Genomic DNA, 23578 nt, shown 5'->3' on the forward strand with positions numbered 1-23578 from the left:
CAAGCTATCTGCAAGAAGCCCCCGCAAAGTCCCACTGTTGAAAAAATGTGCTGAAGAGGTTACAATTTGCCAAAGAGCACATTGACTGGTCTAAAGAGAAATGGCGCAACATTCTGTGGACTGATGAAAGTAAGATTGTTCTTTTTGGGTCTAGTGGCCGGAGACAGTTTGTCAGACGACCCCCAAACACTGAATTCAAGCCACAGTACACTGTGAAGACAGGGAAGCATGGTTGCGCAAGCATCATGATATGGGGATGTTTCTCATACTACGGTGTTGGGCCTATTTATAGCATACCAGGGATCATGGATCAGTTTGAATACATCAGAATACTTGAAGAGGTCATGCTGCCTTGTGTTGAAGAGGAAATGTCCTTGAAATGGGTGTTCCAACAAGACAACGACCCCAAACACACCAGTAAACGTGCAACATCTTGGTTCCAGACCAAGAAGATTGACGTTATGGAGTGGCCAGCCCAATCCCCGGATCTTAATCCAATAGAAAACTTGTGGGGTGACATCAAAAATGCAGTTTCTGAGGCAAAACCAAGAAATAGAGAAGAACTGTGGAATGTAGTCCAATCATCCTGGGCTGGAATACCTGTTCACAGGTGCCAGAAGTTGGTTGACTCCATGCAACACAGATGTACAGCAGTTCTCAGAAACAGTGCTTATACAACTAAATATTAAGTGATTCAAAGGAAAGCAAAATCTTCAAACATTTTTCAGTTTATATAGTGAATGTTTGAGTTTGTAAAGAAGAATACAAAACACTGCTATTTTTTTTGAAGTCTAATCACTTTTCTTCAATTTTTTTAGAGGAACAACACAAATTTGATATATTTTTCTTCATGTTTTGATTTGGAATAGAATGTGTAGTGTTCCCAATGCATTTGTGTGTATGGAAATAAAAGCTATTAGAAGGATTTTGAGCTTTATTCACTTTTTTCAACACACTGCTATTATTTTGAACACAACTGTGTGTGTATATATATATATATATATATATATATATATATATATATATATATATGTGTGTTTTTTCTTGTGGGAACTGTATACAACCTCTAGATGCCACCCAGTTTTGCCAACAAGCTGCAGACAAGCTGGTGTGGTGTGTCCCAAACTGATTTATAGAGAAAGATGACCACTGTTGGGCAGACACTACCCACTTTTCTACAGCTTGCAAGCACATTAATCAGAACAGCTATGCCAGGAGGGTGTAAAAAGAGTGCACAGGGTGGTGTAGTGATGTCATTGCAGAGGGTGATATAATATTAAATAATGATTTAATAGTCTAAATGCAGCCCATGTCAATTCTTAGCATTTTACAGAATGCAAAGCTAGCCTATAAAGCAAGGATTAAAACAGAAATGAAGAAACTACTCTGGCTTTTGATGGTTCCCCTTTTCAGTATCAATGGTGCAGGATGGGACCGATTTATAAACAGTGGAAAAAAGGGAAGTGACCCCATAGCTACCAAACCAAATACAGTTTTATTTTCTTGGACAAATTAAAAAAAAAAAAATTAAAACTACATCAGTTTTCATAAATCAGACCTAAGGTGTGTGACAACACCTAGTGACGGAAGAAAGGAAAACTTTGTTACATTCATTAGTTTGGTTTAAAAGTGAAAAAAGCTTTGGCCATACTTCTCTTCTATATATAAAATAGATAAGTGCAGCGCTAAATAACTTGAAATTATAATGATCGTTTGTCCAACAATAAAGGTCAGCAATAAAATTAAATTATCAATAAGATAAATAGATGAATAAATGACCAAGATTTTTATAAAATAAAGGTGACAGTCTGTGCAGATATAAAGGTTCAGTAAAATCCAGTAATGGTGCTCCGAATAGTGTGGTAAAATTATGCACTCACCAGATGCGTAATGTAAATACGCATTATATGAACCAGTAGAGGTCTCCTTTAAAGATCTGGATCTGGTCTGGGACAGAGATAATCCTCCCTCTGGATCTGGTCTGGGACAGAGATAATCCTCCCTCTAGGTGAGTGGTGTTGTCTGGAGTGCACAGGGAAGCATAAGGATCCAGTTGGCCAGAGGTCCCTGAGAGAGAGAGAGTGGATCTGATTGGCTGCTGGCAGTGTTGTTGGTCCCGGGCTGAGCTGAGCATTGCAGAGAAGAAGCGGAGCGGCTGTGTGTGAGGGCAAGACGAGGAGGGAGCACAGGGATTTTCATGTCCTGGGTGTCGCACAGTTTCAGCTGTCCAGGCGGTTTCCATTTTCTCCAGATTCACATACGTAGAAGTAATGGTGCCATCATGAGCACAGCGACCACGCCGCTCTGGTACGCCTTGCGGAACTGACATCCCTTAGGGCTATGTATGATGAGGACATTCTGAACAACGCTTTCTACTTGGCAATCCACAAGCAGAGGCCTGACCTTATTGACAAGGTTGCTGAAGTTCACGGCATTGAGCTAATTATCCTTAGAGTCTGCCTGATCCAGCCATCTAAAGATTCCAGAGAAGGGAGTTCCTGTATACAGGCATCTGCACCCATCCATCCCTTAAAGGGACCTCTGGCCAGCTGGATACTCATGCTTCCCTGTGCACTCCAGACAACACCACTCACCTAGAGGGAGGATTATCTCTGTCCCAGACCAGATCCATATCTTTAAAGGAGACCTCTACTGGTTCATATAATGCGTGTTTACATTACGCATCTGGTGAGTGCGTAATTTTACCACATTATTTGGAGCACCATTACTGGATTTTACTGAACCTTTATATCTGCACAGACTGTCACCTTTATTTTATAAAAAATCTTGGTCATTTATTCATCTATTTATCATATTGATAATTTAATTTTATTGCTGACCTTTATTGTTGGACAAAAGATCATTATAATTTCAAGTTATTTAGCGCTGCACTTATCTATTTTATGCTTTGACAAGGTTTTATATTGGTTGCCTTGAATGCTTTAGCTGCTTACTAGAGAGCACTCACTTTTTTACTTCAATTTATGATACTTCTCTTCTAGATCACATGAGTGCACTTACTTGTGCTCTCCTGTGACATCACAGAGCCACTCCAGGTTCTGGAAGGAATGTCAGGATCCACCTGGATGCCTGACTGGCAACTAGCTTAGCCTCTCAACATTTATATGTAGCCTACACTTCTTTAAAGGAGATGTCCAGTCCAATGAAACATTTGCAGTGTATTAAAAATAATAATATTTCCTTCGTACACAAGAACTCTGTTTAGGAATAAAGTGTAAATGTGAATGCAAAATCAGTAATAGAATATCTGGCTACCCCGCAATCCTTCAATCGAATTCTAATGTAAAAAAGAGTGAAAATCCTTTTTGTATTTACATTGTTTTGGCTATAGATGATTGTACCTCAAGCTCTGGATGGTAGCTGCAAAAGTAAAACACTTGGCTCCACAAAGACAGCTGTGTAAATTTCCCTAAGTTTTTAAGCATGGGATCTTTTGGCAGTGGTGGTAGTCTTGGGCAGGTGGGGCTAAATTATCAATTTAAATGGACACCCTCCTTCATGTCGCCCCTATCATCTGCCAAATTAGGCAAAAAGGAAGCCTGATTTGTGGGCAGACACAAGGGTAACTCCACTTTCATGGGGAACAAAATAGAGAAAAAAAATATTGCATATACAGTAGAATTGCTACACAAGCCATATTGTAACTGAATGTTATTTAAAAAATATAATTGCTTTACAATCTGTGCCACTGTAGTTTTCTGTAAGGCACAACCCATAAATGTAATTTCCTGCTTAGCTCAGTGATTTTCCCAGATGTCTACACTAAGATCCAGAGTCAAATTTTAGGTATCCTCTGCAACAAAAATCTCACTTTTTTTGAGATACTCCTGAAGAGTTAATCACTTCTAAAGGGATGCTGATGCAGCAAGTATATCAACTGATTAATGATGAAAAAGTCACTCCCAATTCAGAATTAGTATCCAAAGATGCAAAGTGGAACAAACGACTTTTTCTTTAGAGCAGAAACAGGTAGAAATCTGCAACAAAGTTTGTTAAAATCCTTGTAGTGTACGTTGATCACCCAGAGGGTTTTTTTTCTCAACAAAAGTGGAGTTACTCTTTAAGGAGCATCCTTCAAGAACGAGTTGGCCCAAAGCTTTCTAATATACAAATACAGACTTTTGAACAAAACTTAAAAGGGCTGACCAGTTACCACCCGCAACGTCTTATTGGACACAGGCTAAAAGGGAGGGGCAGTCCAGAGTCAGTAATGTGCACTGAGAACATTCTCGCAGTGATTGTCTGAACTAGGACATTATATTGCGTGATACTGTATTTACTTGAATTAGGGCTTAACAATAGGACTGTTTAAAATGGCAGAGATGTATTGTAAGGCTTTATTGTCTATACAACTTATAAAGGATTTCCTTGTACCTGGGCATCATACTTAACGGCAGCTGACAGCAGTACGACCGCATTCTCCTCACAGATACCTTGTTTTATGGTCTGTTGGCATAGTTGCTTCAGTCTATTTTCTCGGTATAACGTAGCTAGCTCCAGAAGTCCTGCACACAGAAATAACAGAAAAATTAAACGTGTGACTATTGCAGAGAAATCTACAGTATATATATAACCTTCCTAAGTAAAATAAATCGAAAACTAAGTGTGCATTGTTCTTGAGTACAAAAAACCCTTGTATCCTAAGCTTTATATGGCAAAACTTTATTTTTTTGTTTTTGATAGAGTAGGGTATAGATAATGACTATATCTACAAATCATAGTACATTAGTGTAATAGTCAGTAGGAAGCATGCCCCTTATACTTCTGATCATTAGGAAGAATTACCCCCTTACAGATAGATAAAAAGATTAATGGCATCAGTAGAAATGTATCTGAGAGGAAGAAATTGCTCGTTGCTCAAGGAACCCCTAGCAGCCCCTGGAGGAACGCTAGCTGAGAAACCCTGGATTTGAGTGTTCTATATACACTTGTCTGAATGATTCTAACAGCTAAAAGAGTGATTCCACATGCACTGATAATCTCGCAACAGTTGAGGGTGTCATTCTCTTCCAAGTTGAGGGTGTCACTCTCTCCCAAGTCAATTCCAGCCCCAAGTTGAGGGTGTCACTCTTCCAAGTCAATTCCACAAGTGCTTACGTATTCTACCTTACAAAGAGGTAGGGTTTCATGTGGCATTGTAACAGCAGCTGCAGCATTTGAGTGGAACTAAAAATTCTGGTCAGGATAGAGCAACTACAACATTTTTTTTTTATGTAATGGTCCTTCAAAATTTATCGGCAGCCAGTTTTAGATAGTGTATGAATTAGAACCTCTCAGGTTTTTATTGCTATGTCCTCACTAGGGAACATCATCTTATGGCTTTTTCTGATGAGCATTGTCACTAGGACAGAAAGTTAGGAAATCCAATATGCTACAGGGGTGAGGAAATTACACAGAATTGTCACAGCTGAAGGACTCTTTGTTCACACAATAAATGTTTAGCATTGGCTAAAACTGTTAGTAAAAATGATATAACAAGTACGTGCATATACTAACCAATGGCATCCTCAGGAGAAATGCTGATATTATCTGTATACAAATATTCCAAGAAAGCACGATATACCGGATAGGAAAACTGTTGAATTTCAATGATGTCTTCCTCACTTTCATTTAAAATTGAACGAAAATGTTCACACCTGGAAATAAAAGTTACAAGATTAAAATTAAAAAATTGGCAGTGTTGCCAATGATTGTGCCCCATTCATTGCAGCAAGAGATGACCAAACTGCAATCTTAAATTAAGGAATCTGAACATGTACAGGCAAATCAGATTCATGCACACTGTCGATCCGGTAAATTATGCACACCTTGAACTGGCATTATTGACAAACCTGTTGCAGTTCATACATCTAAAATACAATTAGTTTGGGTTTGCAGTGTACTTTCAGATTGAACAATCTGTAGAAGTAGATTCATACAGAAGTTTACTCATCCCCACCTGTGATTTCTTACCTAATCTGTAGAAGAACTTTGTGCACATGAATATATTTTTCATCCACTAAAAACTTTAAGTCAGCCGTCTCAGAATTGTCAAATTCCTTCTTTAATGACTCTGCTACAGTCAGGTGATCATCTGGCTCTTCACAAGGGAACAAATACAGAAAAACAACTTACAAAAATTCTCTCACCAGTTTAAACTGGTATATTTAAACATACACAATTGTTTTCAGTTATATTTAATACACTTTTTTACACTCAGTGTGTATCAGAAGGCATCACTCTGGTGTTACTGCTATGGGCTGTTACTTAGAATCTCACTTGAAACACTCTCAGCATGGTGTTTGTTGGCACTCCATGTTTAAATAACAGTTTATGGCTTCCTTTCACAGTTCACAGGTAGTTACTTGATGTCCTGTCATATTGGCCCTAGTTTGTAGGAGTATGGTAGGGACAACAGATTTAGGGATAAGGATTGATGTCAATTGTTTTATGTGTCAAAACACTGCACAATAAATTGACGCTATATAAAAACAAATTAAATGACCACTCAGAGCGAAGTCTCAAGTGGATGACCAGGTGTTACATCACACCACTGGTCTTAAACGTTACCACCAGAATGATCTCTCATACCTAGAAATCCTTTTTTTTTTGCCCAGTGTGAACACAGGTGCTTCAATCCCAGAGAGATTACTCTGTTCCTCACATTCTTATCTTCCTACAATCAGGTCTTGAGCAGAACTTGGTCTTAACTGGAAAAAAAAACAGGTTTCTCCCTTGTCCAATCTTTTTCAAAAACCTCTGGCTTTGCTCCCCCAAAACACTTTTCCTCAAGACATATTGCACATTAAAGAGGAACTCCAGTCATTTTTGTGTTTAATAAAAGTCAGCAGCTACAAAAACTGTAGCTGTTGACTTTTAGGTCCTGTTCACACTATAGAAAAGCAGTCCAGATGCATTTTTGATGTGTTTCTGTATGTGCATTTTTGGCATGTTCCAGTGCTTTTCTTGATGCTTTTCGATTAATTTGTTCCCCTCTTTTTTTCTTCAATTGAAATAGGGACATGTGCGTTCTGGTGCATTTTTGAGGCGTTTTACCACGTTCCAGTACAGTTCTGTGGAGGAAAATTGCAGCCTGTTCTACTTTTTTCCTGCAACCCAGAACACACTGGAACTGCAAGCACTGATGTGAACTATGACATTGACAGCCATATAACCTACTTTCTGTGCGTTTTGGATGCAGAAAAATAGCAACTGAAACGCATGTAGTGTGAATTGGCCCTTAATAAACACACACTCACCTGTCCCAAGATTCAGGATGTGGTCACCCAAGCTGTCCCTTCTCTCCTCTGGCACGGGCATCTCAACTGTGGGCACCTGGGTGTAACAGCTTGCGGCTTCACAGCCAAGTGCCCACTGCACATGTGTGAGGTACACTGAGCCTTTTAAATGGTCCAGCAGTCTTCTGGGACCTGTGAAGTGACTCCGTGCGCACTGAGCCAGAAGTGATAGTGGGTACCTGTCAAAGCTAGGTACCTGCTGCCCCCCCCCCCCCAAAATGCATGCCAAATATGGCAGGGGGAAGGAGTACTTAAAGCAGAACCTCCCCTTTTGGGTAGAGCCCTGCTTTAAGCCCCCAGTGCTGCACCTTGTGCTTCCTTTGGATCTCAACATGGTTCTCTCTGCTCTTCATAAACCACCCTTAGAACTAGTCCTATTAACATGCCTTTCTGCTTCCATCCACCATTGTGAGATGGATAAGAAATCTGATCCCTAGAGCTTACATTCTCAAGAACAAATCTCCTCCTGTGCTTTTACATGCAAGGTCTATGAATATATCTTGGAGGATTAGAAATATCCCCAAGGGCCAGTACAGTAGGCTTAGGAGGACTTGTACCTAAGTCCATCAAGTTTATTACAACTTTTCAATACAAGTTCGAAAATGTGGAGAATATCATCCAACAACACTGGCATATATTATTCAGACTCCAAATTAAATTCTATTATTTCCTCTAAACAACGATTCATCTATAAGGAAGCCCCAAATATCAAGAATATTATTGACCCCAACAAATTGCAGGACGTTCTGAACTTTTCCCCTTATCCCCTAGCTACCTTTTGTAATATTGAGGGTTTGTATCAATATAAAAAAACAAGTTATGCAAAATGTGTCCATTTGTAAATCCTGCCCTCTATTGAGCAAACTTGATAAAGGGGGCAGGGACCCCTGAAACACATAGTTGTCCACCCACATCCTCACACTGTTTTTTGTTTCCCCATGTAGCAGAATGGCCATGAGACAGCGTTGCTATCTTTACCTTTGGTGGGACTGGCTCTTTGTTTTTATTAAAGGTTGTTACTTGTTCATTAATCCTGCACTATGAGTTGGGCAGGGTTATAGGGGAGGCACCCAGGGGGCAGGACCTCAAAAGCTTTGCCAGTGTCCAATCACCTGAAGGCACAAGCCTATAACCCAGGGTCTGTGAATATTTTGCCTATGTCCTGTACTGTACTCCAAGATATGAATATTACAAGCAAGTCAAAATTCCTATTCTCTCTCTTTTTTTTTATGCATAAACAAAAAGAATGTTCATAGACATGCAATTTTCACAAAAAAATGCAAGCTAGTATAACCCATAAAAACCCTACAAGAATTTACTTTTTACAAACAAAATTATATTTACATAACTGGATGCTATGGGTTCCTGTACTTTGTATTTAATCATTCCAGACTTAAAAGGAGAAGTTCACCTTGGGGAATATGTTACACGTTCCACCCGTTTTTAGGGTGAAACATGTAATGTGTTCCTGCAGCTTCAACCCCCCTCCTCCCTGTGACAGTTGGCCTGGGATCTTCTCCCCGCACCTGCTGTGTCAGTTTGATAGGAGCATGGCTGTGTGGGGTTCCACCCACATGACTGCATCATTCATTCACAGAGTTCTGACAATGAAACCTACAACTTCCATCAGCCTTTGTGAAAGATGGCTTGTAGTTGAACTGCGAGGGTGCTGGTGAGTGCTCTCGTAGTCCATTGAGCTTCCTGTCATTTAGTAACTGCCTGCCTGTATCGGAGGTACAGGCAGACAGCTACATTGACAGTCTGCAGGAGACAGACATTGCACCCGTGATCTGCTGATTGCAATCCCTTACCAGCAAATAAAGTGTCTTTTTTTTTTTAAAGGTGAACTTATCCTTTAAGCCTACAGCTGTACAGTGTGTGTGCTATGGACATGTAATATAAACAGAACACATTAATGCACCTCTGATTGTCCTCACCTACTGAAAGCAGCCTCCACATTATGGCTGGAGTGGAGAAACAGGCGAACACATCATCTGTGCAGGTGAAGTGAGTGAGATGTGGTGAGATGACAGCTTGTCCTCGGCACTGGCCCCACATGTATACCTGACCACTTTGAGATCTGGCAGCCGATGTGTGTGATGAATGGCAGGCTGCTACTTCTACTATTCTATTCCCACAAACAGAAGAACAACAGAGACAGGATTAATGAAGCAGCTGTGCAAGCTTACCACAAACATTAATTTTACCTTACCAAATTAATGATAACATAAGAAATATATTTGTAAGCTGTAATAAATTAAAAGATGTGCAGAATGAGGTCTAGTAAAAGATCAGCATTTACATATACTTCAAATAATTAGCTAAATAAACATACCAAGGTTAAAATTAAAACATTGCACATAGTTTCCTTTAACAGTTTACCACGCTGCACAAGTTATTTCAGCGATTTTACACTATCAACACACACAATACCATATCCTTGGTTTATCCATAGCTAAAGGATCTGATATTTCATCGTTTGGAGACTCTGTATAGATGAATTAGCCTTATGCTTTTTTTTTTAATCCTCAAATTGCCTATATATGTGAAATTGTGGTCTGAAGAAACATGCAATTTAACATGCAATTTTTGTGGCAAGCCTTAGGCATAAAAGCTCTGAGGTTTAGACAACTGTCATGACTGTTACCAGGGGGTTTTAATCTCCTCAAATGTTTTCTGATAATCCTTTTCAATAATTTTTAAAGGATTTCAAGATGTGCCATCTGATCCATGATATCATCAGACCAGTAAAATTCCAGTCGACATAATAGTACTTTGCCATATTTAGGGCTACAATACGCACCCCTTGTCTATTCCCATGACATTTCTGTCCCTCAATAAAGTTTTATAACAGTCCAGAAAAATAAAGGTCACAACTGAACAATATCTATATTTTAAATCGGCTGAGGTTCCCATCATTATGACCAAAAGAAAGTAAATTGAGCTCAAAAGTGATGCTCCTAGCGAACTGATCCAATATTACAAAGAAACTGAGGATAAGCAGAAAAAAAAACAAAAGTAGAGTGAAGGGAGGTAGTCAGAGTTAAAAAACAAAAAACAAAAAAAACACAGAACCTCCACAGCTGCTCCTTCTTTTAACGACTGTGGAAAAAAAAATAAGACCCCAACCCCCAGTTTTTGATTATTTTGGAGTGCTGATTCCAAATATGGCATCTGTTTTTGTCTATCATATCAGGTTTTTGAGATATCAAATATTGCATTTTTCAATAAAAACAGCAAAGTTGTGCTCATATATGAATAGCTATACAGGCATACATACAAGGATAAGATACAATATACAATAATAATGAAACAAACATTTAATGAGCCGTAGCACAAAGTTGTGAGTGACTGCATATCAATGTCAGTGAATGCATATTACCATGTAAGAATTGAATTGTGAAGATAAATATTTACAAAATGGTCATTCACAATAGTGATGTTACATCTGCATAAACGACCTCTTCTTTGACGATCTCCAATGTACAGCGTGTGGAATGTCTCTCATCAAGGACCAGCAGTAATCTGCCATCATGTTTGAGTTCTATCGGCCTTGGTAACGTTCTTCTATAACTTTAATGTCTTGATGAAAGCATTCACCTTGCTCTTCGATCACGTGACCTATGTTCTCTGGAAACTGGGCCAAGTGACTATGTAAGTAGTGAACCTTGATGCTCATTCTACATCCAAGTGCTTGGAAACTCAAGAGCAGCTCCTCCACAATCTCTTGATAGTTGCCCGCTTTCCTGTTCCCAAGAAATTCCGCACCACATCAGAGAATGCATTCCAAGCTCTAGCCTCTGCCGCAGTCATTGTAGTAACAAAGTGTGGATCCCTGATGAGTGTTCTAATTTGAGGGCCATCAAATATTCCTGCCTTTTTCTTCACGGCACTGAGACTTGAAAAGGTTGAACATATATGGCTGAAGCAGCTTCCAGTGTGATCAAGAGCTTTGACGAATTGCTTCATTAACCCAGGTTTTATGTGCAGTGGGGGAAATACAATTTTATTCCTATCAACCAAAGGCTCATTCTTGATGTTCTTTTCACTAGGTGTCAAACTGATTCTTGGTGGCCAGTTCTTTTTAACCTAGTGTTCTAATGTTGTCCTACTGTCCCAGTAGCACAGGAAACAAGGGTATTTGGTGTGACCTCCTTGCAGAAGGAAAATATTAAATAAATGTGGATATCTACATAAAATATTATAAAACACACCATCCTAAAAATACAGCACCATATTTTAACACTAAAGCAGTCACTGACTCGCAACAACTTGCAATCATAAGTGACAAAGTGTTAATTTGGGGTATGCCGATAGCATAAAAATGAGCTGTGATAGAGAAAATCTGAGATCAGATTTGGAATCAGCACCCTGAAATTAGTCTAAAACAGCTGCAAAAGTCCAGGCCAGAATATTTAAATTTTTTTTTTATTGACCAGTGATATGAATAAAACAATAGAAGGGGGGGGGACTCTTAAAAGCTGAGAACCAAACTGAGGAGATAGCACTGAAAGAGTTTTCACCTATATGACATTAGTGAACTCCTTTGTTTTGGGTGTACGGAACCTTTAATAAAATCAGAGCACAGAACTTTCCACCCAACAGACATTTCATTCCAACTCAACTCCATAACATAAAAGATACCCAATTTTCTCCCTTAGGCTAGGTTCACATCTGTGCGGGCACAGCAGCCCATTCTGGCCCATTCACTGGTAACATAGTAATAATGCGGCCAGCAGCAGGTTAATTGTGATGTAACACAAATACAAAAAAACCCAATTAGACCTCAACAAACCCCCCCCCCCCCACCAACATTCTACTTATAATACGTGCAAAATTTAGAATGAGGCTACTTTGGCCATTGAAATATAGCATTCATAATTGTACCACTCTCCAGCCCTTCGCAAACAAACTATCTTCTGAGATGCAGAAAAATGGCAGTAGGTGCTCTGGACTGAGGAGTTAAAATTTGAAATATTTGGCTGTAGCAGGAGTGAAGAGCAACAGTGAGGCATGGTGGAGGTTCCTTGCAAGTCTGAGGCTGCATTTCTGAAAATGGAGTTGAAGAGGATCAATGGTGCCATCAATGCTGAGAAATACAAGCAGATATTTATCCTTTATGCCATACCATCAGGGAGGCATGTGATTGGCCCAAAATTTGTTCTGCAGGAGGACAGAAAGTGCATCAAAACCACGGGAAAGAATAGAAGTTTATAGCACAACTAACCTACATGAAAACTGTGGGGACACTGTGCTGCAGCAATGGTGCAGGAAAACTACACTGCATTAGCCTGAAAGCCAAGCTGACCGTTAATTACTACTGACCCCTGAACTCTCCGCTAATTACTACTGACCCTTGAAGTCTGCTTCACTTAATATCGACTTCTGAGTCACTTCTGAGCTCTATGTCACTTACTACAGAGTTCAAAAGTCACTGCTAGGTGATGCAGAGTTCAGTACTAAGTAAGTCAGAAGTTATTGGTTAGTGCTAAGTGAGGCAGGTTTCAGAGCTAAGCGAGGCATAGTTCAGAGATCAGTGCTAAGTGATGTAGAGGTCAGTGCTAGGTGTGGCAGAGTTCAGAGGTCAGTGCTAAGTGAGGCAGAGGTTAGGGGTCAGTAGTGACACGCAATGCAGTAGTAAGTGACCATCTGCCTCACGTGGCTTCATCCATGATTGGATGGGGTTCTATGCCTGTCTAGACTATTCCCAACCCCCTGAAATTACACAGCGTTTGGCCACTCTGCTTCCAGTTGGCAGGTAATAGCTATTACCTGGCAACTGGAAGCAGAGTGGCCAAACGCTGTGAACCCCATCCAATCATTTCCCTGATGAAGCCACGTGATCCGGTGGCGTAACGTGTAGGGGAGGGGCTTTGACGTCACGACGCTCGGCAAGCAGTGAGAGAGGTATCAGCTAGCTGTGCATGCTAGAATCGCTAGCGGTGATCTGGAGTAATTGTTTTTTGCACAAAAAACGCATAATTATGTTACACATGTGAGTGGAATACAGCTTATTTTAAATAAATGCTTTTTATAACAGGGCGCTCTATGTTTTGGTTATTTTTCTTGGCATTTGAATAGATGGAGGAGGACAACTAGAGAAGTGAAGGAGATCCAGACCTTTTTGGGATAGTAATTCCATCTCATCACAGTCCAAAAGGACTGTCCAAAGGGACAGATGCTTTATATGACCTCACTTAGCGGTTTGGTCATATACACAAGGTGAGAGCAAAACTGGTGGAGGTGCACAAGTGTTGGTCTGATTATATCACAAGAGCTGAACTGAGGAGCACCCTATTGCTACACTACAGTGATTATAGTGAATCACGGATTTGATGTAGACGCTTGAATAATATTTTGGAAGATTTTGTATATTTTATTGCTTGTTTATTTTGTATAAAGTGGAGCACGGCACTGTTCTGACATTTATAAATCCTGTTTCTGTCTCTCCCCTGCAACTGTGCTAGTCACAGGCAGCTACAGAGGAAATGCTGTTTGTTTATGCCAGGGAAGCAATGGGTACTAAAGGATGGCACAGGGAGTAGGGGGTGGGGCTATGCTTGGCTTGTAACCCCACCCCAAATGTCACACCACTCTTTAGCACCCGAACCCTTCCTGTACAAATCCAATCACAGTCAAAGCCCAGCCTCCCTACTCCCTGTGCTGCCCTTTACTACCCGACTCCTCCCCGGAATAAACAAGCATTGTTTCTTCTGTAGCTGCCTGTGACAAGCACAGCTCCAGGGGAGACACGGAAGCCAAATGATGGAGTTGAGTGCCAGAACGGCTCTGGGATACAGCATGGTTTGCCAGGAGACTGCGATTATATTTAAATCTTGGGATGCTCCCACCCAATCCAGGGCAGTTAGGAGGTATGCACTTGGGGGTGATTAGGGTGTATCCAGCACACCCCGTGCACACGCCTATGCTTACTATTGATCTCTGAACTGTGACTGGCTTACTGCTGATCTCTGCCTCATTTACTACTGATCTCTGACCACTGTCACTTACTGCTGATCTCTGACCTCTGCCTCGCTTACTGCTGATCTCTGACCTCTGCCTCGCTTACTGCTGATCTCTGACCTCTGCCTCGCTTACTGCTGATCTCTGACCTCTGCCTCACTCACTACTAATCTCTGGGCCAGTTACTACTGATCTCTGGGCCAGTTACTACTGATCTCTGGGCCAGTTACTACTGATCTCTGAACACTGCGTCACTTACTGCTGACCTCTGCCAAAACTTACTGCTGACCTCTGCCAAAACTTACTGCTGACCTCTGCCAAAACTTACTGCTGACCTCTGCCAAAACTTACTGCTGACCTCTGCCAAAACTTACTGCTGACCTCTGCCAAAACTTACTGCTGACCTCTGCCAAAACTTACTGCTGACCTCTGCCAAAACTTACTGCTGACCTCTGCCAAAACTTACTGCTGACCTCTGCCAAAACTTCCTACTGACCTCTGCTGAAATTAGGACATTATGGGATATTTCCTTTCTGGATACATACATTAAAGAGAAAATGGTCCCAAGGTCCTTAAGGTGGAGTATACCCCCTGAGTATGAAGATATCAATGGTACAGCAGAATGGTACCAGTACTTTAACAAAGCAGGTGTGAACCTGCTAAAGTTTCTAATATTAAGAAAGAAAAAGAAACTCCAATATCTAGATACAGAGATCAACAAAATCCGTGATAAACTCACCCCCTATATGGATGGGGAGAATTATAAGGCTGAGTCCAATAAATTAAAATCTTACATGGAAAATCTTGAAAAGGAACAAAAGATTAAAAAAACGTAAGAAATATTGTAGAGACCTGAAGGATTATAATGATCAACATGTTTTTAAATGGCAAATTGAGCAGGATGAAACCTTAATTACATCCAAACCCACTGGTATTAACAATGCTTATCAGACCCCTAAACCACAGAGTCCACCTTGGAAGTTCAAGGGTCATCATAAACAGGGACCCATAGTCAATATAGACCACTCATTAGGTCTGATACAGACTATTCATACAATATACCTACTAACAACAGGTTTGGTCCACTACACAAACAAGAGGACGTGGGCACACGCAACCTTAACTGGCATCTGGGTCCGCCCCCCTATGGAACCCAATCCAGAAATCAATCTGGCTATAGACCATTCAAGAAACATCAGCCCAACAAACCGCAGTACTCCTCACCCAGAAATTATGGAGGTAGAACACCTACCCCCTATTTGAGAAATTCAGACCATAGACCTCCACCTCAACATTACTGGTCTGAAAACAGAACACCCAATATCCATAATGGCTACAATAAACCACCCGATAGAAATCACACACCGGTAGGGGTAAACCAGGTACAAAAGAGAAGTGCCACAGAAGAGGAAAAAGGGGAGGCAAAAGGGTCCACAAACCCCAAAAAACAAAAATTGTGAATTATAGGGGCATTTTTAACCTGAGTGGTACCACACTTACTACACAGGAGTTAGATCTTTTAAATAAAGGCCTTAAATATGCCCCAAAAACATCCCTCAACAAGTTCCAGACCTATATTGACATTAGGAAGTATGTTAGGCAACTGTCACTTAAGAAGTATTTTCATAATAAACCCATGGTACCTAATACACACAACACTTTAGGGATCAATTCTAACCTGAGAAATGCCTCAACATTCAATCCCCCGCCTCAAACGAACACTTATATTAACGCCTTTAGGGTTACGGTGTTTAAGGATCTGGAGGCCATTAAAATCAAACCAGTGAACAAGTATGATCCCTCTAAAAAGGCCATCGAATCCTTGCTGGAAAGAAAGAATCTAGTGATACGCCCGGCGGATAAGGGGAGTGGGGTTGTGTTACTAAACAAATTTGACTACATTAAGGAAGTGTATAATATCTTAGAGGATACGGAAACGTATTTACCCTTACCCAAGAATCCTCTTGGACAGTATAAAAAATCATTGAATGCTATCATTCAAAAAGGGTATGATGATCATATCCTGACTAAAAAAGAAAAACTTTACCTCTGTCCAATGGCACCTAAACTTCCGATCATGTACATTCTTCCCAAAATGCACAAAAACCCCCTCAATCCACCAGGTAGGCCAATCATTAATGGCATAGGATCTCTCTGCTCGAGAATCGGCGAATATATAGATTACTTTTTACAGCCACTCGTTGCTAAGACTCCCACCTACCTAAAGGATACCAAGCATGTGCTTCAGGACATCAGCAGTATCACTATAGACAAATCCACATTCCTTGTGACAGCGTGTCACCTCTCTATACACTAACATAAAACACTCTGACAGGATGGAAGCGGTTAATTCTTTTTAAATGATTTTAATACTAGGTCAGTCCCACAGAAAGAGTTCATTTTAACCCTCCTTGATTTTGCGATGACAAAAAACTACTTTTGGTTTAACCATCAATTTTATCTTCAAAACACAGGCGTTGCGATAGGGGCAAAATTTGCCCCCAGTCTGGCCAATCTTTTTATGGCCAGATGGGAGAGGATGTCATCTATGCTAGGGAGTGGCCCGAGCTCTCTTTCTACAAACGATACATAGATGACATCCTCCTCATCTGGAATGGGGAAGAACAATCTCTTCGTAATTTTTTTACGACTTTGAATTTTAACACATTAAATATTAAACTCACTTTTAGCTATAGCAAGATTAGTATTAATTTTTTAGACTTAACCCTCATTAATCAAGAAGGCAGAATTGTGACAGAGACTTATTTCAAACCTACAGACAGGAATAGTTATATTCCGACAGACAGCTGTCACCACCCTAACTGGTTACGTAATATACCCAAAGGCCAATTTTCCAGAATCAGACGCAATTGTACAGACATTACCACTTATCGGAAACAAGCATCGGCTATTAAAACTAAGTTTTTGGAAAAGGGCTACGAAGAATCAGTATTGGACCAAGTGATGAATGACATAGACAGATCCAATAGGGACGCAATGCTAAGTAACGAGACTGTTCAAAGACCAAAGAGGATCTGCCCTTTCGTTACAGGTTACTCAATACAGCACAAAGCTATAGCTAGAATTATTAAAAATAATTGGAAAATCCTAAAGTCGGATCCTGTATTAAATCTCATATTACCGGAGAAACCTGAAATTACATTTAGAAAGGCTACTTCACTCAGGAATAAAATATCTCCAAACATCATAGGCCCTCCAAAGAATATTACACTTTTTTCTAACCTTAAAGGTTTTCACCCATGTAAGAAGTGTATTATTTGTAGATGTAGTAAATTCACAAAGAAAAGCCACTGTTTCAGTTCCACTACAAAAGGGACTACTTATTATATAGATGATATCATCACATGCTCTAGCAAAAACGTCTATCTCCTCCATTGTCCATGCAAATTGCAGTATGTGGGACGCACCACTAAATGTTTGAAAGACAGACTTAGGGAGCACGTCACTAACATCAAAAAAGGGTATAAAGAACATTCCCTTTTGCATCACTATAAAAAGCGACATAACAATGACCCATCCACACTTAGATTCATGGGTATTGGAATTATTAACACCCATTGGAGGGGATTAAATAAAAAGAGCTGTGTAGCAGTTAGAATCGAAATGGATATATGAATTAGGCTCCCTACATCCCAATGGACTTAACATTGATTTTGATTTGAACTGTTTTATAGACAACAGTTAATTCACCATTGAATATATTGTATCCGGGTCTGTCTTCATGTGAATACATTATTTATTGAAGACACTTTATTTTACTTTCTATTTCTATTTCCATTCCAATTTTTATTCCAATTCGTATTTATGTCTGGAGGAATATTCATTTTATTGGTATATTTTACTATATTTATTTATAGTGTTGACCTCCATATCATGTGGATATACATACATACATATATATATATATATATTTTTTTTTTTTTCCTCTATATATGCTCATGTATGGATTATTGTAGTTTATCTATCTATTTTTCTGTTTTACTTGCACACCTTGCATCTTATTTTACCTATACTTCACTTTGTTTTATTCTACTATATTTTGTCATCGCAATTTTACTCTGTCATCGCACTATATTTTTATTCTATTTTACTTTAATTTCATTTTCATTATTTAATTTTATTTTGCTCATATTGGATTTTTATCTCTACATTATATTAATGTGTGCAGTTTGTTTTTATATTAGTATTTCTTTTTGTATTTAATTTATTTTATCTGACCATCTATCATTCAGTCTAGTCCTTTCTCCATTGACATCCCATCTCTGATGTCATTAGGGGTTTCTATTTACATTGTTTATATTGTTATTTACACATACTATTAGTATGTGTAATATGTGCTTTTTAGAGCATACATCTTTATTAGAATGCTCTTTCATACAATAATTCACTGCCCCATTGGCTTGGTAAATGAGGGACCTCCACCTCTGACAAGCCTTACTGCATTCCCTGCTGAACCGCAGAGCGATGCGCCTGTCAACATTACATTCTGGCGTCTGAATACTGCCAACAAAATAGGGCTGGTAGGCACGCGCACCTATAGAGGACAATGCAGGTTATGCTGGTCTTCGCGATCCACGACAAAATGGCGCCGACACATCGCACATGCGCCTGTAGCGGGGAAAATGGCGGCCACGATAGTCGCTGGCGCCATTTTCAAACATAAATAGGAGCTCTAAGACTGTAAGCCCAGCACCCTATGATGATGTGCATCGCACGAAACGCGTCAGAAGGGCTACAGTTTCTGGACGTCTGACCACCGCTGGTGGCCATCCTGAATTTTACATGGTCAGTTTCTATTTAATTTATTTCTCTTGTATTTTATTACACCTTTGAAGCAACAAACCAGTATCTACGGTATCACACTATGTGGTGTCCCTTATTGGGCTCTCTTCACTGAGAGCCTCCACCCGCAGAACCTGTTTTAGGGGATCCCAGACGGTGATACGCGGTAAGGTCCCTGGAGTACCCCACTCTAGACGAGACCAGATGGTGTAAGATCCTGACTCTATCCTGGCTGCAGATGACCATTAACCATACCTGATGAGACAGGCTAATCTCATATGTGTATTTTTGACGCACTTCTGGTGGGTGTGCATTTCATTTATTCTACACTTATCGTTTGCTACACTCGATTTATTACCCACGCACTCATCAGGATCTACCGGATCCCCACGTGGGCTTTTTTCCATTACCTTGGGACATTCCATTCACCTTTTTCACCTTAGGGTGATTTATGACTTTGCACTTTATATTTTATATCTTATATCTATTTATTATGCCATTCAATATTGTCATGGTTCAGTTTTTCACACATATTCAGCGCTGCACCTATTTGTATTTATAGTGTTTGGAAGGTTTGATTTGGTTGCCTTTTTGGTGTTCTAGCGGCTATTTTAGAGTTTCAGATAACGCTTGCTTACCATCCTTCTGTACTACTGACCTCTGCCTCGCTTGCTACTGATCTCTGCCTCGATTACTACTGATCTCTGCCTTGATTACTACTGATCTCTGCACTCTGCCTCGCTCACTACTGATCTCTGACCTCTACATCGCTTACTACTGATATTTGACCTCTGCCTGACTACTGATGTGCAATAAAAATCACACCCAATCGTTTCTTGCTCAGGAGGGCCCTCCTGCCCACTGCTTGCATAAAGAGCCCCCCACTGCTCAATCACAAAGGTTTGTACTGGGAAGAGGCAGATAAAGTATATCATGTTCTTCTGTGTCAAGATATCTCCTGAAGTTTCTCTGACAGGCTGAAGTGGTGATAAAGCACACGAATGATAAGTAAATGCTCCCAAAGTTACCACGATATGAGCAAAATACAGTTTCACTTTAAATTATTGATAATGAGGCTCCTTACAATACACAGACTAGATAGATAATATACATTCAACAAACAAACCCCAAACAGACTTTAAAATAACAAAAGTCTGCAGTAATATAAATATTCTTATCCTGTATCAGAAGCATAGGTGGCAGAACTAGTTCTAGCTCTACATACCAACAAGAAAATGGAGGAAGCAAAGGTAACTAAAATATACACACATCTTGATTTTTCTTTTAAAAAACTAGCTTTGTCACTCACCTTACTGCATATTTAGTAAGCGATTCCTTCCTAATCACAGAAGACAGTGTCAGCTAAACTCAGCTATAACTGTGTATGGCTACCTTAAAGAGACCCTGTTACCAAATAAACTAAATTGCAAGTAAAAGCATAGAAAAATCAAGCATATTAACAGCTTACAGTGTTTTTGCTTTCTATAAATTATTTTGTATTGACTTGCAATGCGCCTCTCAACTTGCAAGCAAAATTGACTGCTTTAGAGGGTCAATTCCCAGCACAGCCTCATCCCTTCTTGCATGTTGCAGCCCTCTTCTTTTCTGGGAGGGCCTAATTACTGCCTGTGCTGGTCAATATGTCCACCCCTTACCTCCCTACATAACCTTTGCGCCTCATACATGCTGGACATTTGCCCAGCTCTTCTGAACACCTTTTCTCCTGGCAGGAGAAAAGCAGCTTAAAAAAATGCGCCTAAATCCGCATTTTGAATGCATGTTGAGATGCGTCACTAGTTTGGGGGTTCATTCATTCCACTGGCCGATTTATTCTGGCCATTAAAATAAATGCTAACGCACCTATCATTTAGGCGTGTTTTGGCACATCAAGCGTTTTTTCAGCTCAAGCGCTGCTCTTTTTAATGTGTAAGTGATGGAGTTTTTTTCTGTCTCTAAATATGCATGAACACATTGGCTAGAATTGGGGTGTTTAGAGGTTGAAAAAAAGTCAAATGCCTGTAAATGTGGCATTTTTACATCCTGTGTGAATGAGGCCTATATGTAGCTTCTGGGGAAAGAGTGGAGGGAATAATAGTGTCACTCGAGTGATAGCTTTAAGTCTGCTGGGGGTGTTGAAATCAAATCCATGATGATATACCCCAGAAGCAGTCTCAGAGCTTTTGGATGTCTACAAAAGGAAGGTTTTGTTTCAGGTAAATAAACTATAACAAATGCATATATATTCGCATGGGAATATTACTGTTGAAATGAATGGTCTGTCAAGAAAGTCTCTTTAAGGCTTGCTTTGCTAAATGTATACAGTTTGCATAATAAATCAAACAGTCACTACAGAAATTACTCTCTACATGATGGAACTGAAAAAATATGAGGCAAATCAGCAAAGCTGATAACCAAAAGGCAGTATATGATGAAAGTGAAACATAAAGCATGTTCAGTGAGTGTTTCCAGTAAATGAAACTAATTTAGCAGCTACTACCACACCTATAAAAAGTGATTCATACTTTGTTTCTAAAAAAACCCATCAAGTTTGTGTAACCATGTTGTTGGTTACATTCCGGCTTATCTTCATTGCTGTGCCTCTAGTACTAAACCTCAAAGTATAATAAAAAAAACCCAGGAAACAGCCACTCCTCCTAGAAATTACAGCAGATGTCTAGTCCCTTAGACTTACTGCCTTACTATCATTGCCAAAGGAATCCCATTTTCCTTGCTCCTTATTCAACCAAAAACTGTTTTCTTCAGCATGTAACCACAGAATGTTTCTGGTCAATAAGGCTGCCCATAACGGTTACTTATTAAAATGTATTGTGAAGTGTACTGTATATGCTCATTAAAACAAACTTGGAGTTATGTACAAATAGGAAGTGGTAATCCCAATATATGAACCATGTTGAAGTGCTGGATGCACAAAACAGGTCAGAATTATCATTGCCTCTGTGGCTTTTTCCAAGCATGGTACAAGCAAAGAGATAAAATTCTAAGTGTACTGTGCTAATGTGGATACATGCCACAGGTGCTATATGGCCCATTAAGGAAAATAATAATAATAAAGATTAAATATCTAGAAAATGGAGTCACGAGAAAAAATACATACACTAATAAACACCCTTAGATAAAAACCTGGTTCTGACCCTATTAAATTATTTTAGTTACTTTAGTGGAGTAGAGTCAGAACTAGGTTTTCATTAGTGTATTTCCAAGCGTTTTAACAAGATCTAACAGAGACTATGCATTAAGGTGGATCTGTACCCCCCTCCCCATTTATTTAAATCCCTCCCTGCTTACCTTCACATGCCTGATGATGGGGTCCTGCGTGGCTCTGAAACGTTGCACTCTCTTTTGTGATGTGATCTTTTTGAAATAAAAACCTTTTTTGGACCATATTGGAGATCCGTGGTGTGCTGGTGAATATGTACATTTCCCTGCTTACCTTGTCGAGGGTTCTGCAAAATTTAGATACTCACCCACCCAGCAGATCCAGAATCCTCTTCTCTTCTCCCACTGACCAAGTCCCATGCCACCATGTTTTTTGTGACATCGGAAGACAGCTGACTCTTCCGGGTTCAGCCAACAGGCCTCCTAATGACTCGCCACTAGGCCAGCCCTCCCCCCATCTCCTTTGCAAATGGAAGACTATACCTCCTGGAATAGGATATGTTACATTCATATCCCAGAAGACACAGCAAACACAGTGCACATCACTTGCCCAGGTGAGTGACATACATGGGGGTGGTGGGACCTAACGCTATTCAGAAAATGAGGTAAATACACACACAGAAAAGTGCTATTTGTGTAGCAGGAGGAGGGGTGGAGAGGAAGGAAGTCAAATTTAAGAGTGAAGATCTACTTTAACCACTTGCCGCCCAGCCACTGCATATAAACGGCGGCAGGGCGGCGCTCGTAGGCAAAAGCACGTTTTAAAACGGCTGCCCTCAAAACAGGTAGGGGGCACGCGCGAGGCGCGCGCCCGCCCTACCTGTCCCGCGGGTGTCAGCAGCGGGTCTCCGCCGCCGGGTCACGGCCGTTTTTTACCGGCCATTTTCCCGCGATGAGCGGTGATCACTGACAGAGCAGGGCTGCATTGTTTACACACAGCCCTGCTCTGTGACAGTTTGCCGACAAGCTGCAGAGGGAGAGAAGAGTTTCTCTCCCTCGATCAGCTCCCCCCTCCCTCCCCCCGTCCAGTACACACCCCCGCCCCCTAGTAAAACACTCCCCTTACACAGCAAATTCTAAAAATGTTAACCCCTTCCTCCCCAGTGACATTAGTACAGTTTCAGTGGTTTTTTTTCACCGATCACTGTATTGGTGTCACTGAGGATGTCAGTGACCCCAAGTCAGTCCCCCCCCAGTGTCAAAATGTCCGCCGCAGTCCTGCCATAAGTCGCTGATTGCCGCCATATGTCGTTGATCGGCGCCATTATTAGTATAAATAAAAATTTAAAATCCCAGTATCTTTCCCGCCATTTGTAAACGCTATAACTTTCACGTAA

At 40.3% G+C, this 23578-nt stretch overlaps 1 protein-coding gene across 5 annotated transcripts in view; it reads right to left on the reverse strand.

Moving 5' to 3' along the window:
- The window catches only part of LOC149473256 (RCC1 and BTB domain-containing protein 2-like), a 95308-nt gene that overhangs the window by 8512 nt on the left and 63218 nt on the right, over positions 1–23578 (reverse strand). For 3 of the 5 annotated variants that reach the window (XM_089679119.1, XM_089679110.1, XM_089679136.1), the window contains 4 exons: positions 9236–9426; positions 5974–6100; positions 5518–5657; positions 4396–4526 (listed from right to left, as the gene is read on the reverse strand). In XM_089679119.1, the coding sequence (XP_089535245.1) occupies positions 4396–4526; positions 5518–5657; positions 5974–6100; positions 9236–9426 (589 nt within the window). The remainder of the gene's footprint in view (positions 1–4395; positions 4527–5517; positions 5658–5973; positions 6101–9235; positions 9427–23578) is intronic. The other 2 variants (XM_089679144.1, XM_089679126.1) reach the window with 1 other exon arrangement.

Source organism: Staurois parvus, unplaced genomic scaffold, assembly GCF_062004578.1.
Source record: "Staurois parvus isolate SC_StPar_1 unplaced genomic scaffold, SC_StPar_1.0 ptg000017l, whole genome shotgun sequence".
In the NCBI taxonomy this organism is placed as follows: Eukaryota; Metazoa; Chordata; class Amphibia; order Anura; family Ranidae; genus Staurois; species Staurois parvus.